General features: G+C 42.9%; 1 protein-coding gene and 1 long non-coding RNA gene across 6 annotated transcripts in view; one reads left to right on the forward strand and one right to left on the reverse strand.

Moving 5' to 3' along the window:
- Window positions 1–9,863, reverse strand: part of SCAF4 (SR-related CTD associated factor 4) — a 71,207-nt gene extending 61,344 nt beyond the window's left edge. Inside the window, exon 1 of one of the 4 annotated variants that reach the window (XM_046002788.1) lies at window positions 9,395–9,517. In XM_046002788.1, coding sequence (XP_045858744.1) covers window positions 9,395–9,424 — 30 coding nt within the window. In that variant the 5' untranslated portion in view covers window positions 9,425–9,517. Of the gene's footprint in view, window positions 1–3,668; window positions 4,524–9,394 lie in introns of those variants that run through there. The other 3 variants (XM_046002783.1, XM_046002787.1, XM_046002785.1) reach the window with 3 other exon arrangements.
- Window positions 7,831–20,048, forward strand: part of LOC123940229 — a 48,429-nt gene continuing 36,211 nt past the window's right edge. For both annotated transcript variants that reach the window (XR_006818051.1, XR_006818052.1), the window contains exon 1: window positions 7,831–9,112. This is a non-coding gene — a long non-coding RNA (uncharacterized LOC123940229). The remainder of the gene's footprint in view (window positions 9,113–20,048) is intronic.

The following is a 20,048-nucleotide window of genomic DNA, read 5'->3' on the forward strand; positions in this document are numbered from 1 at the left end:
TTAAAAATACTCAGTAAAGTCTCAGAACTGCCATATTACCCAGTGTGGCCTTGGTCAATTCACACCATCTCTTCCATTTCCCTAACTTTAAAATGAAAAGAATGGAAAGACACACTTACAAAAAAAAAACTCTTAGCCCATTAGCTGGCATCTGGCTGGTAGTTGAGGAGCAAATGCAGGATTCCTTTCCTATCCTTCCCCTGGACTGTCCCCACTGGATTACTTCTTAAAATAGCATGTAAAAACTAAAGATATCCTATAAAACAAACTTAGAACTCAAGATCAACAAAGTAATTTACAGAGCCACTCAGCAGCTACTAGAGACTGTTTTCAACAGAAAGAAAATCAGATCAAGCAACAAAATAATGGAAATGATGTGCTAAAAACTAATGTTTTCCTATTCATATACCATAAAACTCACCCCTTTAAAGTATGCAATTCAGTGTTGTTTTGTTTTGTTACTATATATTCAGAGTTGGGCAGCCATCAGCATTATTTTGTTTTAGCATACTTTTATTCCCTCCAAAAAATTCTATACCCATTCCTGCCACCAATCAATAACCTACTGTCTCTATGAATTTGCCTATTTTGGTATTAATCAATAATTAGAGCCTTTATAAAGATTTGAACTTATCTCCAATCCAAACCTGGCTCTCCTTTCCAAAGTGACTTATCATTCAGCACCTCTTAATTAAGGCAAATAAGGTGATATATGGCCATTAAAGTCTGAAGAGTATTTTATGCTTCCTAAAGGCTTAAAGGGCTTATTACTGTAAATTTCCATATTATAGGCTTCCTTTAAGCAGCATATAATTCCACTTCAGCTAAAACTCAGCTCTGACAAAGTCAAAAGGAGGGGAAAAAGTAGAATACTCATGAAAAAATGCATAAAGATATCTTAAAAACACTGCAGAGGGAGATTGAGAGACTACAGAGTTGGTCAACTATTGCTCTCTAACAGCATACCGACAGTGGGACAATGGGAGAAACTAACACAGGTCAGACAGTCAGTGGGTAAACTGTCTCTGAAGACTCTAAACACAGTAATAAAACTGACTGAAATTATTCTGTCATCACTGAACACTAGCAATTCTAAATAATATCAGGTATAAAATATTCCTTCCCCGAACACATGTTGACTAAGATGTTTAAGTTTTAATCTATTGCTGTGGTTACTGTTAAGTTTCAACAATATGTAAGCATCAAATTTATACATTTTTACTACATGTCCTTTACTAAGCCATCTATTCTAAGTGGGAATTCATTAGGAAATCCCCCAGTTATGTGGTCAGTGCCCCAAACATGCAGATTTGCCCTACCTGTTCATTTGGAGAGTCACTACAAAGAGATTTAGTGTACACAGCCTACACTCAGGCTGTTTGTTTCTCCAATCCTACGGTTCCTATATATATGTGTGTATGTAGTTAAAGAGTACATTCAAAATATGATAGCTGAATGCAATTCTCCTTTCTGAGATCTTTTTTTCTGGTATAAATATTTACAAACAGCCAGTATCAGCCTTGAACAAAGGTATAGTGGAACACAGAGCTTGAAGATCCATGAATAAAAATCACGAAGAATGCCATTACTACTCAACAAAATCTAAGTAGACATTTACACATAATTTAAAGAATGTTTAACTAAAAGAAATCTACACTGAATTTTTCGGTGGAAACATTTCAGTGAATTTTTTTAGTTTTTTGGGCTGAGAAGATATTTGAAAGTCACTACAATCAATGTGGAAGAAAGACATTCTAGATTTCTAGAATTTATTGTGAAGTGGTTTTCCCCCCTAAATTTCTAACTAAAGATAACTTATGTTTAAGACTCCTTAACTAGTTTATGTCTGTTGCTTTACTTACAACTTTTAATAATTAAAACCAATAAAAGTGCCCTTCAATTACAGGTGAAGACTGACCAAATGGGCTATAACGGTCTATGAACACAAATATGTGAAGATCACCTGACAGTCACCGATAAATACGCAGAAGGTAACGACTGAAAAGAAACTGGAATATCCTAGTAAGTCATTATGACAGACCAGTATGTAGGCAAATTTTTCTACTTTTTCCCAAAAAAAGTATCAATGCAATTTAAAAATATGAACTTTTTCCCACTGTAATATATATTTGCAATTGTCATAAATTCAGGTTTCTTGGGGCGCGTGGGTGGCTCAGTGGGTTAAAGCCTCTGCCTTCAGCTCAGGTCATGATCCCAGGGTCCTGGGATCGAGCCCCGCATCGGGCTCTGCTCAGCAGGGAGCCTGCTTCCTCCTCTCTCTCTGCCTGCTTCTCTGCCTACTTGTGATTTCCGTCTGTCAAATCAAATAAATAAATAAATAAATAAATAAATCTTAAAAAAAAAAAAAATTCAGGTTTCTTTCTTGGCCATTCTCATGATTACTTCTGGAATAAATTTTGTTGCAGAAAAGGGATCTATTAAAAAGAAAAAGAAAACTGTGCTCTGATGTCACCTATGCAAGGCATGCCACTGTTCTACAGTCTCTTTCAACAAGATTACTGACCCACATGGGTTTATATCAAAATCATCAATTATCCAAACAGAAATAACAACTTTCAGAAGAACCTGGATGGCCCTCTACTTTTCACTGAGCCCTGCTGTCACCAACACCCCTCCCACCCTGTGACTCCCATCTAAACCTTAGCTTCTAATTCTTATCTTCGCTCCAGAGTTACATTGGATTTCTTGCAGAATTCACTGTAACTCAATACAATGTGCTTCACCGGAATATCAAAGTTTCTATGCTTATGCCTTCACAAGCACCAGTAAGGAGCTTTAGATATATAGCAATGAAATGTAATCAATAAACCATGCAAATATTTAATAGGACAAAGGTGACCAGGGTATAATAAAATTATAATACTGTTTGTGAAATCTTAATAGTTTTCCAAAAAAATCATGGTAGTACACTGTTAGTCACACATAATATTAACAAAGAAATGTAGACATGTCTCTTCAAGTCTAAGCTTTCAACAGATCATTTTAAGGCCTAGTCCTGCCAAACTTTACTTTTTCTTGTTCCATAGGAACAGAATATTAATCAACTAATGTTACCGAAAATTTGAACCAATAATGGGTAAACCGCTTACTCTATATAGCCAATAATGTAGTGTAGTTTGTTTTTAGCTCATCATTAAAGATGTATGCTGTTGCTCTGAAGTATGCTTAAAAAAAAAAAAGATCTGGCATATTATCTCAACAAATGTTATGAATAATACTAGGGTTCATCATCTTTGTAACAACTTTTTCCCTACCATGTTACTAAAATATATTTAAAACAAGATTTCAATGTGTGCAGAAGTTACCTGGAAGGCTGAAGTAAATTATATTCACCCGGGTTACATGGCAGAGAACCTACAATTTATATCTGGCAGAAAACACCCTGCCCCAATACCAACTACCATCTGTCAATATTCTGCCACGTAGTTTTAAGTCCTGAATTCTGTTTCACAAGATTTATAAGCCAACTTTTCTAGGATTCCAATTTTTCTCTGAACCAGTTCCTTATCACGTGTCCATGTAATTTTTTCTGAAACATAATACTAAATGAAAGGCCAGACTTCTAGGGTAGGGGACATTTTCAAAAAGAACATCAGTGATAAATGCTGCAACAGAAAGCTCTAAAGAGCCAGCGTTATTACACTCACCGTAAGGCCAGACCTCCACCGTTGCTGGAGATAAGCAATTCTCTGAGAGTCAAGAAAGAGCAGAGGAATACCACAAGAACTTTTAAGATCTAAAACTACTGTGGTAACAGCGTAACATGATCAAATTGAGTCAAGGGGAAAAAACTCCAATTTTACTTCAGCTGTGGCCCGGTCCTCTACGTCTCTTCCACACAGTAAAAATCTTGTGTCAACTCTTTATCCACTGCTTTAGACAGACCTCTCCAAGGAGGGAACGATCAAAAACAAGTGAAGACGAACATTAATAGATAAAAAAATACCTAAAGTATCTTCATATGATTTAAATGCTGGAAGGTAACCATATGTAGTAATCAATACGTAAAACAACAGTTCATACACAAAAATTTCCAGTGGGAAAACAAAGGGGTGGCAACTCCCGGCTGAGATGTGGAACACAACTCCTCCTTCAGGATAACCTGGTGGTTCAAGACTGACAACCCAGTGGTTAAGTGCGTCAGCATAAATTCATACATAAAATATTCATAAAACTTAATTTGTCTGAGTTTAAAGATAAAAATGAATGCCAAAGTTCTCGTGTTTTCTTCTTGCACTTCCAACACAGCATTAGATGCATACCACCTCAGTAACTCAGCGCTGTAGTTCTCTAACAATAGTCTGCGGATCCCTGGGGCTCTGAGTTCCTTTCAGTGGTCTGTAAGGTAAAAACTGTTTTCATTTAATACTAAAACGTTTCTTGCCCCTTTCATTCATTTTCTCACAAGTGTACAGCAAAGTTTTCCAGAGGCTACCTGATGTGTCTAATTGTAAGAGACTGAATAAAGAAGTACATATGAGAATCCAGGTTTATAAACCAAAGTTTAAATGAGATTTGCAAAAATGTGAAACAATGTTACTTCTCATTTTCGGGGGGGGGGGGGTACACTATTTTTCATTTAAAATGTTAAATATATGTTAAAATATAATGGGTTTGTTATTTCAATAAATGCTTTTCTCAGACTAAATTTCTAAAATGGTAAATATCCCAAAGATATATGATATACATATGTACGATATCAGCCACAGATACAAAAGCTCTCTGTAGTCCTTAACCTTTAAGAGTTAAAGGAGTCAAAATCCAACGTCTGAGAACAGCTGTCCCAGAGAAACTCTTATACAGTGGAGACGTTTGAGAAAGTTTACTGCAGTGTTTGTCAGCAACAACTGAGAAGCAACTTGAATGTTCAACTGGAGAACCAGATACATAAAATATGGTTTATTCAAATGACAGCATACTAACCAGCATTAGAATGAGATCTTAATATTAACAATGTTTGAGGGAAAAAACCCCACAAATATGTACCATATACCACTTACGCATATCAAAATACAGATTATATATTACTTATGTACCACAGATTGATACTAAATTCATTTTGATTGTCTCTGTGGGAGGAAAGGACTTTAACCTGTAATATTTTAAGTTTAAATTAAAAACACTTATAATAGTAACAACTTTCCATTCTTGTTATATCGTCTCTGTGCTTTTTTGTATTTTAATTAGTCTTTTTTAAAAAAAAGATTTTATTTTAGAGAGAGCCTGCACAGGTGCCTGAGCTAGTGGGGGGAGGAGCATAGGGAAAGGAAGAATTTCAAGCAGACTCCGTGTTGAGCTTTGAGCCCAATGTGCTTGATTTCAGGACCCTGAGCCAAAATCAAGAGTCTGGTGCTTATCTGACTGAGCCCCCCAGCTGCCCCTAATTAAAAATCTTAAAATCACAGATGATGCTCCCCTCCCTCTTTTTTTGGGATTAGAGAGATTGGTTAAAGGCTAAAAATGAAATCAATGTACTAAAAAATCCAATCTATAACTTTTATTCATTCAACAAACTTACAAAATACCAAACTCTTCACATTAAGGAGTATATAAACATAGCAGAAAACAATTAAGTAATGGCTATAATTGGTCACTCATTTTTTTTACAACATTTCTTTTTTTTTGTTTTACAACACTTAACAAACTGCCTCACCATAAAAGTCCTATTTAATCGGTGTCTTTAATAACTTCATTCTTTTTATCTTCCTTCCTATATCAGAGATACTGACCTCTTTTACCTGTGCTGATCTGCACTGTTCCTTTTACCCACAACTGTGTTCTAAGCAAGCCCTCTTATTTTTAAACTGTACTACTCTACACTTTCCCTCCCCCAACATGCTCAAACTTCTACTCCCATCTGAGACCAGGGCTTCAACATCGCTTATTAAGGCTAAGATCACATATATGCTATATAAACATACAAATGGCCGACCATTAGTGCCTACTACACTGTTAACTGTACTTCTTTCCCTTCATTCTTGAAGCAACTTTGTCCTTAAATCCCTCAGAACCAAACTTCCAAAAAAGACTACATTTGTGACCTTTATTTCCTTACCTCCTTTAACACCATTCAACCTTACTTCAGATCCCATTACTCTCAAATTTTAGTAGCTTTTTAGTCTTTTTCTTTTTACATTTTTTGTTAATTATTTTTATCAATATATAATGTATTATTTGCCCCAGGGGTACAGGTAGCTTTTTTCCAAAGTCTTAACCTCTAACCACTCCCCCGGTATTATACAAAATATCATCTTTAGGCAGCAATTAAGATGGGGAGATGTGCATTCAAATCCCAGCTCTACCATTAGCTAAAAATATGCCCCTGGGCCAATTATTATTTAACTTCTTTGAAAATCAGTTACCTCATCTATAAGTGGATGTCTATGCAAGGTTGTGAGACTATCAGATATGTATTTACAAAATGCCTGATACACCATAGATGCTTATTAAATATTAACTCCTTTTCTCACCCCAGCACCCCCCCAATTTTCTCCAGGGCACATCTAAAAGTGACTCCCAGATGTCTTCCTCAATTTCTTGGTTGCTTCCAAGTTTGAGTCCTACATGCCCAACTAACTGCTTGCCAAAAATTTCCACATGACTTTTCCACTCAATCTCAAACTCAACCTGTTCAAAAACCAAACACATTTCCTCTTCCACTAAATATGCTTTTGATGACTGCTTGACTTGTGTTAATAGCATCACCACTTTCCCAGCACCTAAAATGCAGGGGTAAAAGGTGCTTATAACCCTTTGAGATGGCAGGTGCATGGACTCCTCTGGCCCATATCCTTCCCCCTCCTCTCCCTGCCACTACAGATGTGCCAAGTTCAGATTTTACTCAATTCTACCTCTGTCTTCAAAATGCCCATCTCCCTCAAATCTCTGCCTTCTACAATATATATTTGAATCAAGCAGTTTTCTTAATTATATCACCTCATTACTTAAAATCTTCAGCTTACCCAGAGCCTAAAAGTGGAACTTAAACACATTAGACAGACATGAAACTTCTCAGGCCCCAAATTACTTAACCACCTTTACTTCCCAGTAGCCTTTGGAATCAAACTACTGTTCACTCCTCAGCACTGCTGCCCTTCAATCACTACCTTCTACATCTTCTGAAATCCTAAAACTGACTCCACCTTCTCTCCCCAAGTCTTTGCTGATCCCCCCACAGCCAACCTTTTTAAGGGCCCCAAAGGAAGCTATTCTATCACATGTTAAAGTTATTTGCATAAGTCTTGTGTCCTCTATTCGATCAGGCTCCCAAGAGACAGAGATCCTTGGTAGCACCACAGTATTCAGGACACAGCTTTTTGGTGAGCACACACTTAAAAGTTTATAAAACTAAGTTAAGATTTGGGAGATTTGAGGTTACAGGAAAACTAAGCAATAACATTTCATGAGGGGGAGAAATAACTGAGAAATACTGCAAATCAAACAGCACAAGAGGATGAGTTTTAATTTCTCCATAAAGTTTCTTCAGAAGAAAGTTAGAACTGGCAACATTCACCTAACATAATGTAATTTGGAGTTCATAAGGAGTAGGAATGGAAATAAAAATTTGAGCAGAAAGGTGAACAATGACAGGAAAATTCTCATTCTGTACATTTTAAAAAGGTTAAAATACCATTTTCCTTTTTTGAGAAGTCAGTACCACAACTTATTTTGGTTTTTCAGAGTAAAAACTCCTGCTCACACTTTTCCAGAGCGTCAACTTCCACAATGTTTAACTCAGAATCAAATACTTCTGATCTTAAGAATACTCTAAAAATCCCCTTCTTCGTTCATCTTGGAAAGGAAATGTACTTATAATCTTTAAAAAACTGCTGTACCATTTGTAAAATTCTCATGCATTCAATCATTATTTGCCTCCTATGTTGAGGGGAGGAGGAAAGAACAAAACTCCCTGCCTTCATAGAGCCAACATTCCAGTGAATTTTGCCTTCAGGAAACCAAGTCAACTTCCAAACCTGAAATCTTTGGAGTATTATCACAAATTCTCTAGCCACCAAACATTAGAAAATATCTCGTTATTCTGAAAATCATTACACTGTCCAACGCCAGTTGCTACTCCAATTAAGACATTTTATGCAATCATCGGTTGAAGACAAATCATTTCTAGGATAATCTGTAAGGCAATAAAAGATCCTACATGCGGTGTTACTGGAGAATCCCATATTACGGCTATTACCGCACTGCAAATCTAAAAGAAAGTTACCGCACGTTAATTCTGTTACAAGTGAAATTACAAAATCTTATTGTGAGATACAAGTTTTTAACGCCGTATCAAGACATCTAGAGCTACAGAACTACATCTGACTTTTTCAATGTTGGGTTTATCTCTAGTGTTTGGGAAAGGAAAATAATCCAACTCAATACATGACAACAGTTTCCATTCTGTAACTGCATTTTAAATGGTCAAGTCCCCTCCCCCCAAGTCATTCAGAAGAAGAGGACAAGCGGACTCTATGCTCCAAAAAGAGCGCACCTGGAATGACTTGAGATAAAACTATAGAGCTTTAGGGCCGCAGGCAGCTTTGTTCCCGGTTTTGGGAGGTTTTTCACATGTAAATGTTCCCCTAGAAGGGAGCCGCGGATTAACTACCGCGGAAGAAATGCGAGGGTGGGGGACTGGAGGCCAAAGCCGGCTTTCTACCGGACCCAGGCGGAGCAAGTACTCCTCTCCCATTCAACTTTTTAGGTGTCACGTTGGGGCCACGGAGCCCATTAAGAGGATTGCGTTCATGACTGGAAATGATAAAGAGCCACCCCTCTTCATTTAGGAACCCCATTTCCTAACTGTGTGCATCCCGGGGGGAAGAGGATGAACACCCTCTCCAACTCCTCCTCCCCGATCCGGGATCAGAGTCCAGCCGCCGCCGAGACGCAGCCTGAGCAACAGGAGAGCCGAGGCCACCGCTCCGCCAGCCCAGCGACCGGCAGATGCTCCCGCTCCCCCGCCCCCAACCCCACACGCCCGCCCGCGCTTCTTTCTTAGCCCCTTGCTGGCTCCCGGCACTGCGAAGCCAGTAACGGGGCTGGGAGCAGACACGAGAGAGCCTGGACCTGAAAGAGGGCGAAGTTAGAGGTACCGGCGCCGAAGCGGGCTGGGGGAGGCCGGAAGGGGCGAGGGGGGCAGCCCGAGGTCGCCGCCCGGGGGTGGGCGATGGGGGAGGGGTATGGGGTCGGTTCCCGTGGCCGCCGCGACCTCTCCCGGACCACAGGCCGCTCCGCGCAGGCCCCGCCGCCCCGGAACCCGGGCAGGAAGCGTCCCCACCCCGACCAAAGCTTTAAATCTCCGGCGGCGGGAGAAACGGAGCCCCGGCTCCCGCGGCAGGCCCGGCACCCCCCAGCCCGGAGCACTCCTCACCTCCTGGTTGAAGGCGTTGACGGCGTCCATGTTCGCGCTGCGGCGGCGGCTGCTCCGGGCCCGCCGGTCACATAGACCTCGCGCCGCGGCGGAGCGGGGCCGGGGAACCGGCCGGGCCTGAGGGGCGGTGGGAAGCGACGAGCGGCGGAGCCAGAGGCCGGGCAGGAAGAGGCTGCGGCCGAGGCGGCGGGGCGGGCGGCAGAGGCGGAGGGTGGCGGGCCCCTCTCAGTCCCGTTTGGAGGATGAGGAAAAGGAGGCGGCGGCGGCGCTGGGCTCCAACATGTCCGTTTGGCGGTGGCGGCTGCGCTCTGCGTCTCGCTGACACGGCCCCCCGCGCCTTCACGCACTGGCCCACACTGGCCCGACCGGCGAGCGGGCGGGCCTCTCGCTCCCTCTCGCCAGCGGGATGGCGGCAGCGGCCCGAGTCCACGCCGCGCGGGGCACCCTGGGACGGCTCGGGCCTCCCAGCGCTTCCTGTGCCCCGCTCCCGCCCCGCCCCGCCCCTCCTCAGGCGCGCTGGCCCCGCCCCCGTCCCGCCCCCGTCCCGCGCGCCGCGCGCCCGGCTGCTGGCGCGTGACGCCGGGACGCCCGGCGCTTTCCCGCCGGCGGTGGCGGCTAGCCCGGGAGACAGCCTGGCAGTGAGGCTGGGCCCCGGCGAGGGCGCTGGGGAGGGCGGGACCCCGGAGTCGGGAGGCTGGCACGGAAAGGGCCCGCGCTCACGCGCGCCCCTGCCGGACGCGGCGTTTCCCGGTGCGTTTTCGGGCCATTCTGCCCAAGCAGGCCCAGCACCCGGCCCGGGCGGGAGGGCGGGCACGGACCCACTTGCTCTCTGCTGCCTGGAACAAAGGGCGCAGGGTTTAACCTCAGCCCGCTGAGCGTGCATTTGCAGGCGCCCGTGCAGCCTCTGCCTGTGCAGCCCTGTCTGCTCTAACTGCGAGAGTGAAGCCCTGAGAAGGACGTGCAGGCAGTGGATGCTCGAAGGAACCCCCCGTGAAGCCCTCTATCGCGGGATTCGCTAACCCCTGCTGCAGATTCCCCCAAACGTTTCCTTTTTGGTGGAAACACTTTGCCCCGGTTCACGTGCCTCGAGTACCAACTGTGTGTTGGCTGGCGACTCTGCTAGGTTCTGGGGATATGGAAGTAAAAGGCAATCTTTCTGCCGGCAGACCGCTCAGTTTAGTGGGGAGGAAAGACAAATGAGCAGATAAGACGTAACGCATGATAAATGTTAAGGACGGAGACCCAGGGGAACAAAGAAGAAAGATACCCTTCCGACTAGACGTCCAGGAAGGCTTCTCAGAGGAAGTGGCACCCAGGGTACATCTGGAAGAAGCAGCAGCTGTTGGAGAAGAAGTTGTGGAGTGACTGAGCCTGATGAGTACTTTGCCATCACCTTCCCCCCCAGAGGGACCAGCTGGAGCTTAGCGGGTGGGGTGGACTGAGAGGGAGTGACTGAGACCAGGTCCTGAAGATCCTCTGTACCCTTACAAGGAGTTTGGATTTTGTCCCTGAGGCAGACGGGAGGGTGGTGTCATGCCATGTGCTTTTTTTTTTTTTTTTAAGATTTTATTTATTTATTTGACAGACAGAGATCACAAGCAGGCAGAGAGAGAGAGGAGAAAGCAGGCTTCCCTCAGAGCAGAGAGGGCGATGTGGGGCTCAATCCCAGCACCCTGGGATCATGACCTGAGCTGAAGGAAGAGGCTTTAACCCACTGAGCCACCCAGGCGCCCCATGCCATGTGCTCTTTCAGAACGAAGGTTTAGCAGCAAGAGTGAGGTCAGGGAAAGCATGGCTCTAAGCCCCAGGGCATGCCGGGGACTTAAGGCAGCAGAGTGGAGAAGGGAAGACAAGGTCAGATTTTTAGGAAGTGGAATGAACTGCCTGGGACAGAATGACAGGTTGAGGAACAGGGAGTTGTCAAGGAGCCTACTCAAGGTTCTGGTTGGATGAGAGTTGTGTGTGGTGGATTTGTAAGTCAATTTGGGGACTAAGGGGAGGAAGGAATGGGTTTGAGTGAGGGTAGAATGATGGTAAACACTTGCGGATTCTTTACCGTGTGCTGGAGTCTATGCAATACACAATTCCATGTTATTTAATCTCTGTAACAGGCTTCTGTTTGAGGTGGCTATCAGCAATGCCTTGTTTTATAGTTGAGGAAGTGAGGCCCGATTCTATTAACATGCCCAGAGCCACACGATTTCCTTCTGGGCCGGTGGAGTTCGAGGTGCCCCTGGGGCAAATAAGTGAAGATGTCTAGGAGGCAGTTGGTTAAACACCTGTGGAGCCAGGAGAGCTGGCTGAGAGGAAGCGGAGACCTGGGAGTCATTAGCGCACAGCCAGGGATGGGAGGATCTGAACTAGGGAAAGCAAGCCAGGAACAGAGGTGTGGAAGGGGGAAGAAGCTGGGAGAAGAAGCTGAGAAAGAAGAGACCAGGAGACCAGGTCAGCCCCGTCTCATGCTGAAGATAGCAGGTGGCAAGACACGGACTGGAAAGTACCTGACAGCATCTAGGATCCCAGGAGTGGGTGCAGACAGAAGCCAAGCTGACGTGCATCCAAGAGACGAAGGCAAAAGGAGTTATTTCACGGAGACTTGGCTGTGACGGCAGGTTGTAAGGGCATCAAGAGAAAGCTGCAGGATGCAGGAAGGGTATGCCCGTGTCTTTTATTTTTTTATTTACTTTTTAATAATTTTTTTTATCACGTTCGTCACCATACGGTACATCATGATGTCATGGTCCATGATGTCGTTGTTTGTGTATAACACCCAGTGCTCCATGCAATCCGTGCACTCTTTAATACTCATCACCGGACTCACCCATCCCCCCACCTGCGCCTCTGAAACCCTCAGTTGGTTTCCCGGAGTCCATAGTCTCCCATGGTTTGTCTCCCACTCTAATTTCCCCCTCTTCATTTTTCCCTTCCTTCTCCTAATGTCCTCCATGCTATTCCTTGTGTTCTACAAATAAGTGAAACCATAAGATAATTGTCTCTGGTTGACTTATTTCACTTAGCATAATCCCCTCCGGTTCCGTACACATTGATGCAAATGGTGGGTATCCATCCTTTCTGATGGCTGAGTAATATTCCATTGTATATATGGACCACATCTTCTTTATCCATTCAGCTGCTGAAGGGCATCTCACCTCCTTTCATAGTTTGACTATTGTGGCCATTGCTGCTATGAACATTGGGGTACAGATGGTCCTTCTTTGCACTACATCTGTATCTTTGGGGTAAATACCAATAGTGCAATTGCAGGGTCATAGGGTAGCTCTATTTTTAATTTTTTGAGGAACCTCCACACTGTTTTCCAAAGTGGCTGCACCACCTTGCGTTCCCACCAACAGTGTAAGAGGGTTCCCCTTTCTCCACAGCCTCTCCCAACAATTGTTTCTTGCCTTGTTGATTTTTGCCTGTGTCTTTTAAAGTGAGAGAAACGTAGTCTTAATTATTTGCTGCAGGGACAAACAAAATTGATCCCAAATATTCTTTTTTTTTAAGGTTTTTATTTATTATTTATTTGACAGAGATCAAAAGTAGGCAGAGAGGCAGGCAGAGAGAGAGGAAGGGAAGCAGGCTCCCCGCTGAGCAGAGAGCCCGACTCGGGGCTCGATCCCAGGAGCCTGAGATCATGACCTGAGCCGGAGGCAGAGGCTTAACCCACCGAGCCTCTCAGGCGCCCCAATCCCAAATATTCTTTTCAGGCCCACCCATCATCTACTTCATATTACTGTCTCTCTCTCTCACCTGAGCTACAATTACCATTTCTTTAAACCTATTTTGCTTCCATAAGAGTTGTCACCTGTAGGACTACCAACATTGCATTAGAAAGTGAAGTTCTTGGGGCACCTGGTGGCTCAGTTTGTTAAGCGTCTGCCTTTGGCTCAGGTCATGATCCTAGCCAGGGTCCTGGTGTGGGGGCACCCTACTCAGCGGGAAACCAGCTTCTCCCTTTGCCTCTGCAGATTCCTCTGCTTGTGTCCTCTCTGTCTCTCTGTGTGTATGTGTATGTCAAATAAATAAATAAAATCTTTAAAAAAGTTGTTTTGGGATCCAATGCATTGTGGCGATTGGGCCCCAGAATGACTGTTGGATTGAGGGCCTGACGGAGAACATTTTCTGTGTACCATGCTACTGAGATTTGAATGCAGAAGAGGGAAGATTTGGTTTCTATGATTCTCGTGTTTGAGGTAAAGAATGTAGATTTAGAAGGTTTGTTGCTGGATGGGGTTGTTCATGTTTATGTTGCTCGTGTTCGGGAAGTCTTTTAAACAAGTTGTTTGGGGAGATTGTGTTATCCGCAAGATCGTGGGTGCCTTGGCGGTATTTTCTCCAATTTTTCTCTTTGCAAGATGGCAACTCCTCTCTCTGCTTGGGGACACGTGGCAGCCATTCTTACAGCTGTGGGTGGACTTCTGTCTTGATCTGCTCAGGCAGACAAGTCAAATCTTCCCACAGGAAATTTTTGGCAAATGACAAAAACTCAGGAGGGCTGTCCTTTGTGAGCAGACCTTGAAACAGTAGGAATGCAGCCTATGAAGAAGATGACTGGAGGATAATACCTACATGCAACAGATAAAACTCAGCAAGACAATTTGATCGACTTGCAAACTTGCCTTCTCTCAGAGAACATAGATTTAAGCAGAGTCATGTGTTCTTAATGTGGGTGTGTAAATAATTCTGATAAGCCATTCCAAACAAGCTCGTATATATTTTTTTAAGATTTTATTTATTTATTTGACAGAGAGAGCGCACAAGTAGGCAGAGAGGCAGGCAGAGAGAGAGAGGGAAGCAGGCTCCCTGCTGAGCAGAGAGCCCGATGCGGGGCTCGATCCCAGGACCCTGAGATCATGACCTGAGCCGAAGGCAGCGGCTTAACCCACTGAGCCACCCAGGCGCCCCAAGCTCGTATTTTTTTAAAGAGCAGGTGAAATCAATACTCAGAGGAAGGAAAAGATGGCATTCAGGAAGTAATAATTCTGGTTAATTCTGTGTCCTTCACATGTCAACTTGTTCTTCTCTTGAAAGGAATGCTGGCCACAGTCCACAGGTATAGAGAATACAGAAAGCATCTCAGTCCTGAAGAGCCTAGGAAAACATTAATTGATAAGAATTCAAGAGGGGCGGCTGGGTGGCTCAGTGGGTTAAGCCTCTGTCTTTGGCTCAGGTCATGGTCCTAGGGTCAATGGGAGGGATCAAGCCCTGCATCGGGCTCCCTGCTCAGTGGAGAGCTGGCTTCTCTCTCTGCCTTCTGCTCCCCCTGCTTGAGCTTTCTCTGTCTCTCTCTCTTTCAAATGAATAGAATAAAATCTTAAAAAAAAAAAAAGAATTCAAGAGAAAATAAGTTCTTTCTAATGCTTTATTCCGTATAAACTAATTATATTGTAAGAGACTTTTCTTTTCTTCTTGGTCTGCTGCTCTTCTCTGGCTAGCCTCCTCCCCTTTCTGAGAGTTAGTCTTGACACCTATGGGATTCCTCTCCCTCCCCACATAGGGACTGGAAATCTCTCAGTTTATGGCTGCATTTCCTGTTGGAAAATTCCACATGGATGTCCCCCTCTGTCCCCAAGGTACCCACCTGATTCCTTTTCATGTCAACCTCTGTCTCCATGCCTGTAGGCTGCTGGTGCCAAATTATTGGAACAGATTATGAGGAAAACAGGAACTAGAAGGGGGGAAGAGCTTAGTGGCGGTTGGGGCAATGGGCTTTTAGGGAATCTTCATTTCCTTCTTAATTTTTCAGCATTTTTTAGACTCCCAACAGAAGGCATGTATTACTTTTGTAATCAGAAGGAGTGAATGCCTTTAAAAAGGACATACAGAAGAGTGTGCAGCAAACCTATAATGTTTGGATTGACAATCTTAGCTATCATAGTAAGCATAGGAACATAAGTAATCTATTAATTAGGGGTCTCCAGAGAAACAGAACTATTAGACTAAACACACACACACACACACAGTGTATATATACATATATATATATATTCTAATGTATCTAATTTTAATATAATTTAGGATTATATATAAATATATAATTTTTATCTTTAATAATATATAACTATAATCATATATAATTATGTATACTTATATAATTATAATATGTAATTTATAATAATATATTCTAATTCTCATATTCTATGTTCTCTCTCTATATTGGGATATATGTATATATTTAAAATATTTATATATTCTAATCTCTGTCTCTCTCTCTCTATATATATATACACCCTTAGTGTGTGTGTGTGTACAGAATCTGCCATCTGCAAGCTGGAGAATCAAGAAAGCTAGCAGCCCCAGACCAAGGCCTGAAAACCAGGGAAGCCAGTGGTATAAATTCCAATCCAAGGGTAGGAGAAAATGAGCTGAGATATCCAAGCTCCAGCACTAAGGCAGGAGAAAAGGAGCTAATTCCTCCTTTTTGCACCTTCTCTTCTAGTCAGGCCATCAACAGTTCTGGATGATGCCCACCAGTATCGGAGAGGGCAACCCACTCTACTGATTCCATCAGTCCAAATGCTGATCTCCTCCAAGAACACCTTCACAGGCACACCCAGAAGTAACAATTAACATGGGCATTCTGTGGCCCAGGCAAGCTGACACATAAAATCAACCATCACAAGTAAGTGATAAAGGAAGACAGTTTCTTTTGGCTATTTCCTATTTGACTTAAGATTGTTATCGAAGATATCTTTTCCAAAACTGAAAGTTATGAAAATCAAGTCTTGGCTGAAGTGAAATGAACTACCCCAGTCTAACATTTGCCCATTCATTCATTCATTTATTCGTTAATTCATGAAATAAATATGACTGCTTCTATGATGGGCACTGTGCTAGGTGTTTAGGAGACCATGGTAAACAAAAACAGAAGTTCCTTTCTCCTGGAACTACTTCCCCAGAGTCTAACACCTGGTCCTGAGGTTGAGCATTTTTTCATATGCATGTTGGTCATTTGTTCACGATCTTGTCTTGTGAAAATAAAGACAGTTTATTTATATTTCCCAACCACTGTCTATGTCTTTTATGTGTTTTTCTTGCCTGCACTCACTAGTCCTCCAGCAAAATGTTGAATAAAAGTAGTGAGAGTATCTTGTGTCTGATCTCAGAGACAAACATTCTTTCCCCATTACCTAGGCCGTTGTCTGTAGGTTTTCCACAGATGCCCTATAACAGGTGGAGGAAGTTCCCTTCTATTAGTTTCTTGAGAGGTTGTTTCATTATGTTTTTATTTTTTAATTTTAAAAGATTTATTTGTTTTAGAGAAAGAGCAAGCAAGCAGTGGGAAGGGCACAGGGAGAGAGAAAGAATCCTTGAGCAGGGATGCCTGGGTGGCTCAGTGGGTTGGGCCTCTGCCTTCAGTTCAGGTCATGATCTTGGAGTCCTGGGATCGAGCGCAGTATTGGGCTCTCTGCTCAGTGGGGAGCCTGCTTCCCCCACTCCTTCTGCCTGCCTCTCTGCCTACTTGTGATCTCTCTCTGTCAAACAAATAAATAAAATCTTAAAAAAAAAAAATCCTTGAGCAGACTCCCTGCTGAGTGTGGAGCCTGCCCCAGGGGCCCATCCCAGGACCCTGAGATCATGCCCCAAGCTGAATTCAGTTTGTAGACTCTGTCAAGAATATTTCCTTCTATGTTTATGAGTGATACTGGTCTGTAGTTTCCTTTCTTGTACTGGTTCTAATGTCTGAGCAGCCTGTCTTCATCAAATGAGTGGAGAGCTTTAACCCACTGACCCACCCAGGCACCCCCATAGAGTTTTTATACTGGTTTCTTATTGCCCTTTATTTTTTAATTTTTACAAAATTTAAAAAAGATTTTATTTATTTATTTGACAGAGAGGGAGAGAACAAGCAGGAGAAGGGACAGAGAGAGAAGCAGGCTAATGGAGGGCTTGATCCCAGGGTCGTGGTATCATGACCTGAGCCAAAGGCAGACACTTAACTGACTGAGCCACCCAGGCAACCCTCTTAATGCCCTTTTAATGTCTGTAGTGATGTCTCCTTTTTCATTCCTGATGTTGGTAATTTGTATGTTCTTTTTAAATTTTTCTTTTTTTTTTTAAATTTATTTATTTGACAGACAGAGATCACAAGTAGGCAGAGAGGCAGGCAGGGAGAGAGAGGAAGAAGCAGACTCCCCACCGAGCAGAGAGCCCGATGCAGGGCTCGATCCCAGGACCCTGGGATCATGATCCGAGCCGAAGGCAGAGCTTTAACCCACTGAGCCACCCAGGTGCCCCTTAAAATTTTCTTATTCAGTGTAGTTAGAAGTTTGTTTTGTTGATCTTTTCAAAGAAACTACTTTTGATTTTATTTTCATTTATTTATTTTTAAGATTTTATTTAGTTATTTGACATACAGAGAGAGGTCACAAGTAGGCAGAGAGGCAGGCAGAGACAGAGGGAGAAGCAGACTCCCTGCTGAGCAGAGAGCCCAATGCGAGACTTGATCCCAGGACCCTGAGATCATAACCTGCACCCAAGGCAAAGGCTTAACCCACTGAGCCACCCAGGGCTCCCCCAACTTTTGATTTTTTTTTTTTATTTTTTAAAGATCTTATTTATTTATTTGACAGAGATCACAAGTAGGCAGAGAGGCAGGCAGAGAGAGAGGAGGAAGCAGGCTCCCAGCTGACAGAGAGCCTGATGTGGGGCTCGATCCCAGGACCCTGGGATCATGACCTGAGCTGAAGGCAGAGGCTTTAACCCACTGAGCCGCCCAGGTGCCCCCAACTTTTGATTTTATTGATTAATCCTACTGCTTGTGTGCTTTCTGATTCATTAATTTTCACTATTACCATATTTATTTTCTTCCTTCTGCATGCTTTGTATTTAATTTACTTTTCTAGTTTCTTAAGTTTGGAGGTCTAGATCACCGATGTGAGGCATTTTTTTCTTTTGTAATATAAGCATTTAAAACCTTAAATTTCCCTTTCAAAACTTAATATGTTGTGCTTTTCATTTCCATTTACTTCAAAATATCTTGCAATTTCCTTTATGATTTCTTCTTTTATCCCACATTTATTTAGAAATGTATTGTTTAAAAAATAACTTTAAGTCTAAAAAGTATTTTAAATATCTTAAAAAAATCTCTCTGTTATTGATTTATAATTTTATTCCATTGTAGCCAGAGATCAGACTTTGTGTGATTTCAATCCTTTTGACTTTTTTGAGACTTGCTTTGTTCCTCAGCCTACGGTCTATCTGGATGATTGCTCCATGTACACTTAAAAATAATGTTTATTCTGCTGTTGTTGGATGGAATGTTCTATTAATGTCAGTTGGGTCAGGATGGTTGATAGCATTGTTTAAGTATTTATCTCTTCATTTTCTGTTTACTTATTCTTCGTCACTGAGAGAGGAGTTTGGTATCTTTTCCTGTGATTATGGATTTGTGTATTTCTCTTTTCTTTTTAAAAAATGTATTTTATCTTTATTTATTTTTTTGAGAGAGAGAGAGAGAGTCCATGAGCAAGCACCGGTGCAGTGGGGGCAGGGGCAGAGGGAAAGGGAGAGAGAGAATCTTAAGCAGGCTCTATGGCCAAGGCAGAGCCTGACATGGGGCTCAATGTCAAGACCCTGAGATCATGACCTGAGCCCAAATCAAGAGTTGGTCACTTAACCAACTGAGCCACCCTTCTATTTCTCTTTTTCGTTCTGTCAGTAGTTTCTTTCATGTGTTTTGATCTTTGTTATTCAGTTAGTACAAATTTAGGGTTAATATTTTCCCTTGATGAATTGACCTATTTCCTTAGGAAAATTTCCTTTTTTGTCTGGTAATAGGCCTTACCCTGAAATCTGTTTCATCTGATATTGATGTAACCACTCTGGTCTTATGATTTGTATTTGCATGACATATACTTTCCATCCTTTTACTTTTTTTTTTAAGATTTTATTTATTTATTTGACAGAGAGAGATCACAAGTAGGCAGAGAGGCAGGCAGAGAGAAAGGGGGAAGCAGGCTCCCCGCTGAGCAGAGAGCCCGATGCAGGGCTTGATCCCAGGACCCTGGGATCATGACCTGAGCCAAAGGCAGAGGCTTTAACCCACTGAGCCACCCAGGCGCCCCTCCTTGGTTCTCATGGACCAGAACTGAGCTACATGCTCATCCCTAAACAAATTAAAAGAAGAATGGAATTGTCTGTTTAAAACCAAATGAGGATTTGTTGGCTAAAATATGGGTGCTTTTCCTTCAGTCCAACAGATATTTGCCCACCTGTGAGCGAATAAATTGTCAGCAAGGAAGTCTCGAAGGGGAGGAAGGAAGCAAAAGTATGGCTGTTGAGTGGGCAAGATTGACTCCCATGCAAACAAAAACATCCCATGTGTGTGAGTGTGCGTTTATGATTGTATAAGCATGCAGAAAATGTGGACGGGTGGACGCCCAGTGGTTGGCACATGCGACGTCACAGTGGGGAAGGGGTAGGCTTAAAGCAGGTGAAAGCAGAAGGGGAGACAAGCAAATGAAAAAAAAAAAAAAAAGCCTTAAAAATACATAGATCTCATGTACACATTTATTTAAAATTCTCTACATATGTGAATACACTTATCAGTTAGGAGATTAGAAAGGGGGACACCTGGGTGACTCAGTCAGTTAAGCCTCTGCCTTCAGCTCAGGTCATGATCCCAGGGTCCTGGGATTGAGTCCTGCAT

Source organism: Meles meles, chromosome 4, assembly GCF_922984935.1.
Source record: "Meles meles chromosome 4, mMelMel3.1 paternal haplotype, whole genome shotgun sequence".
Taxonomy (NCBI): Eukaryota; Metazoa; Chordata; class Mammalia; order Carnivora; family Mustelidae; genus Meles; species Meles meles.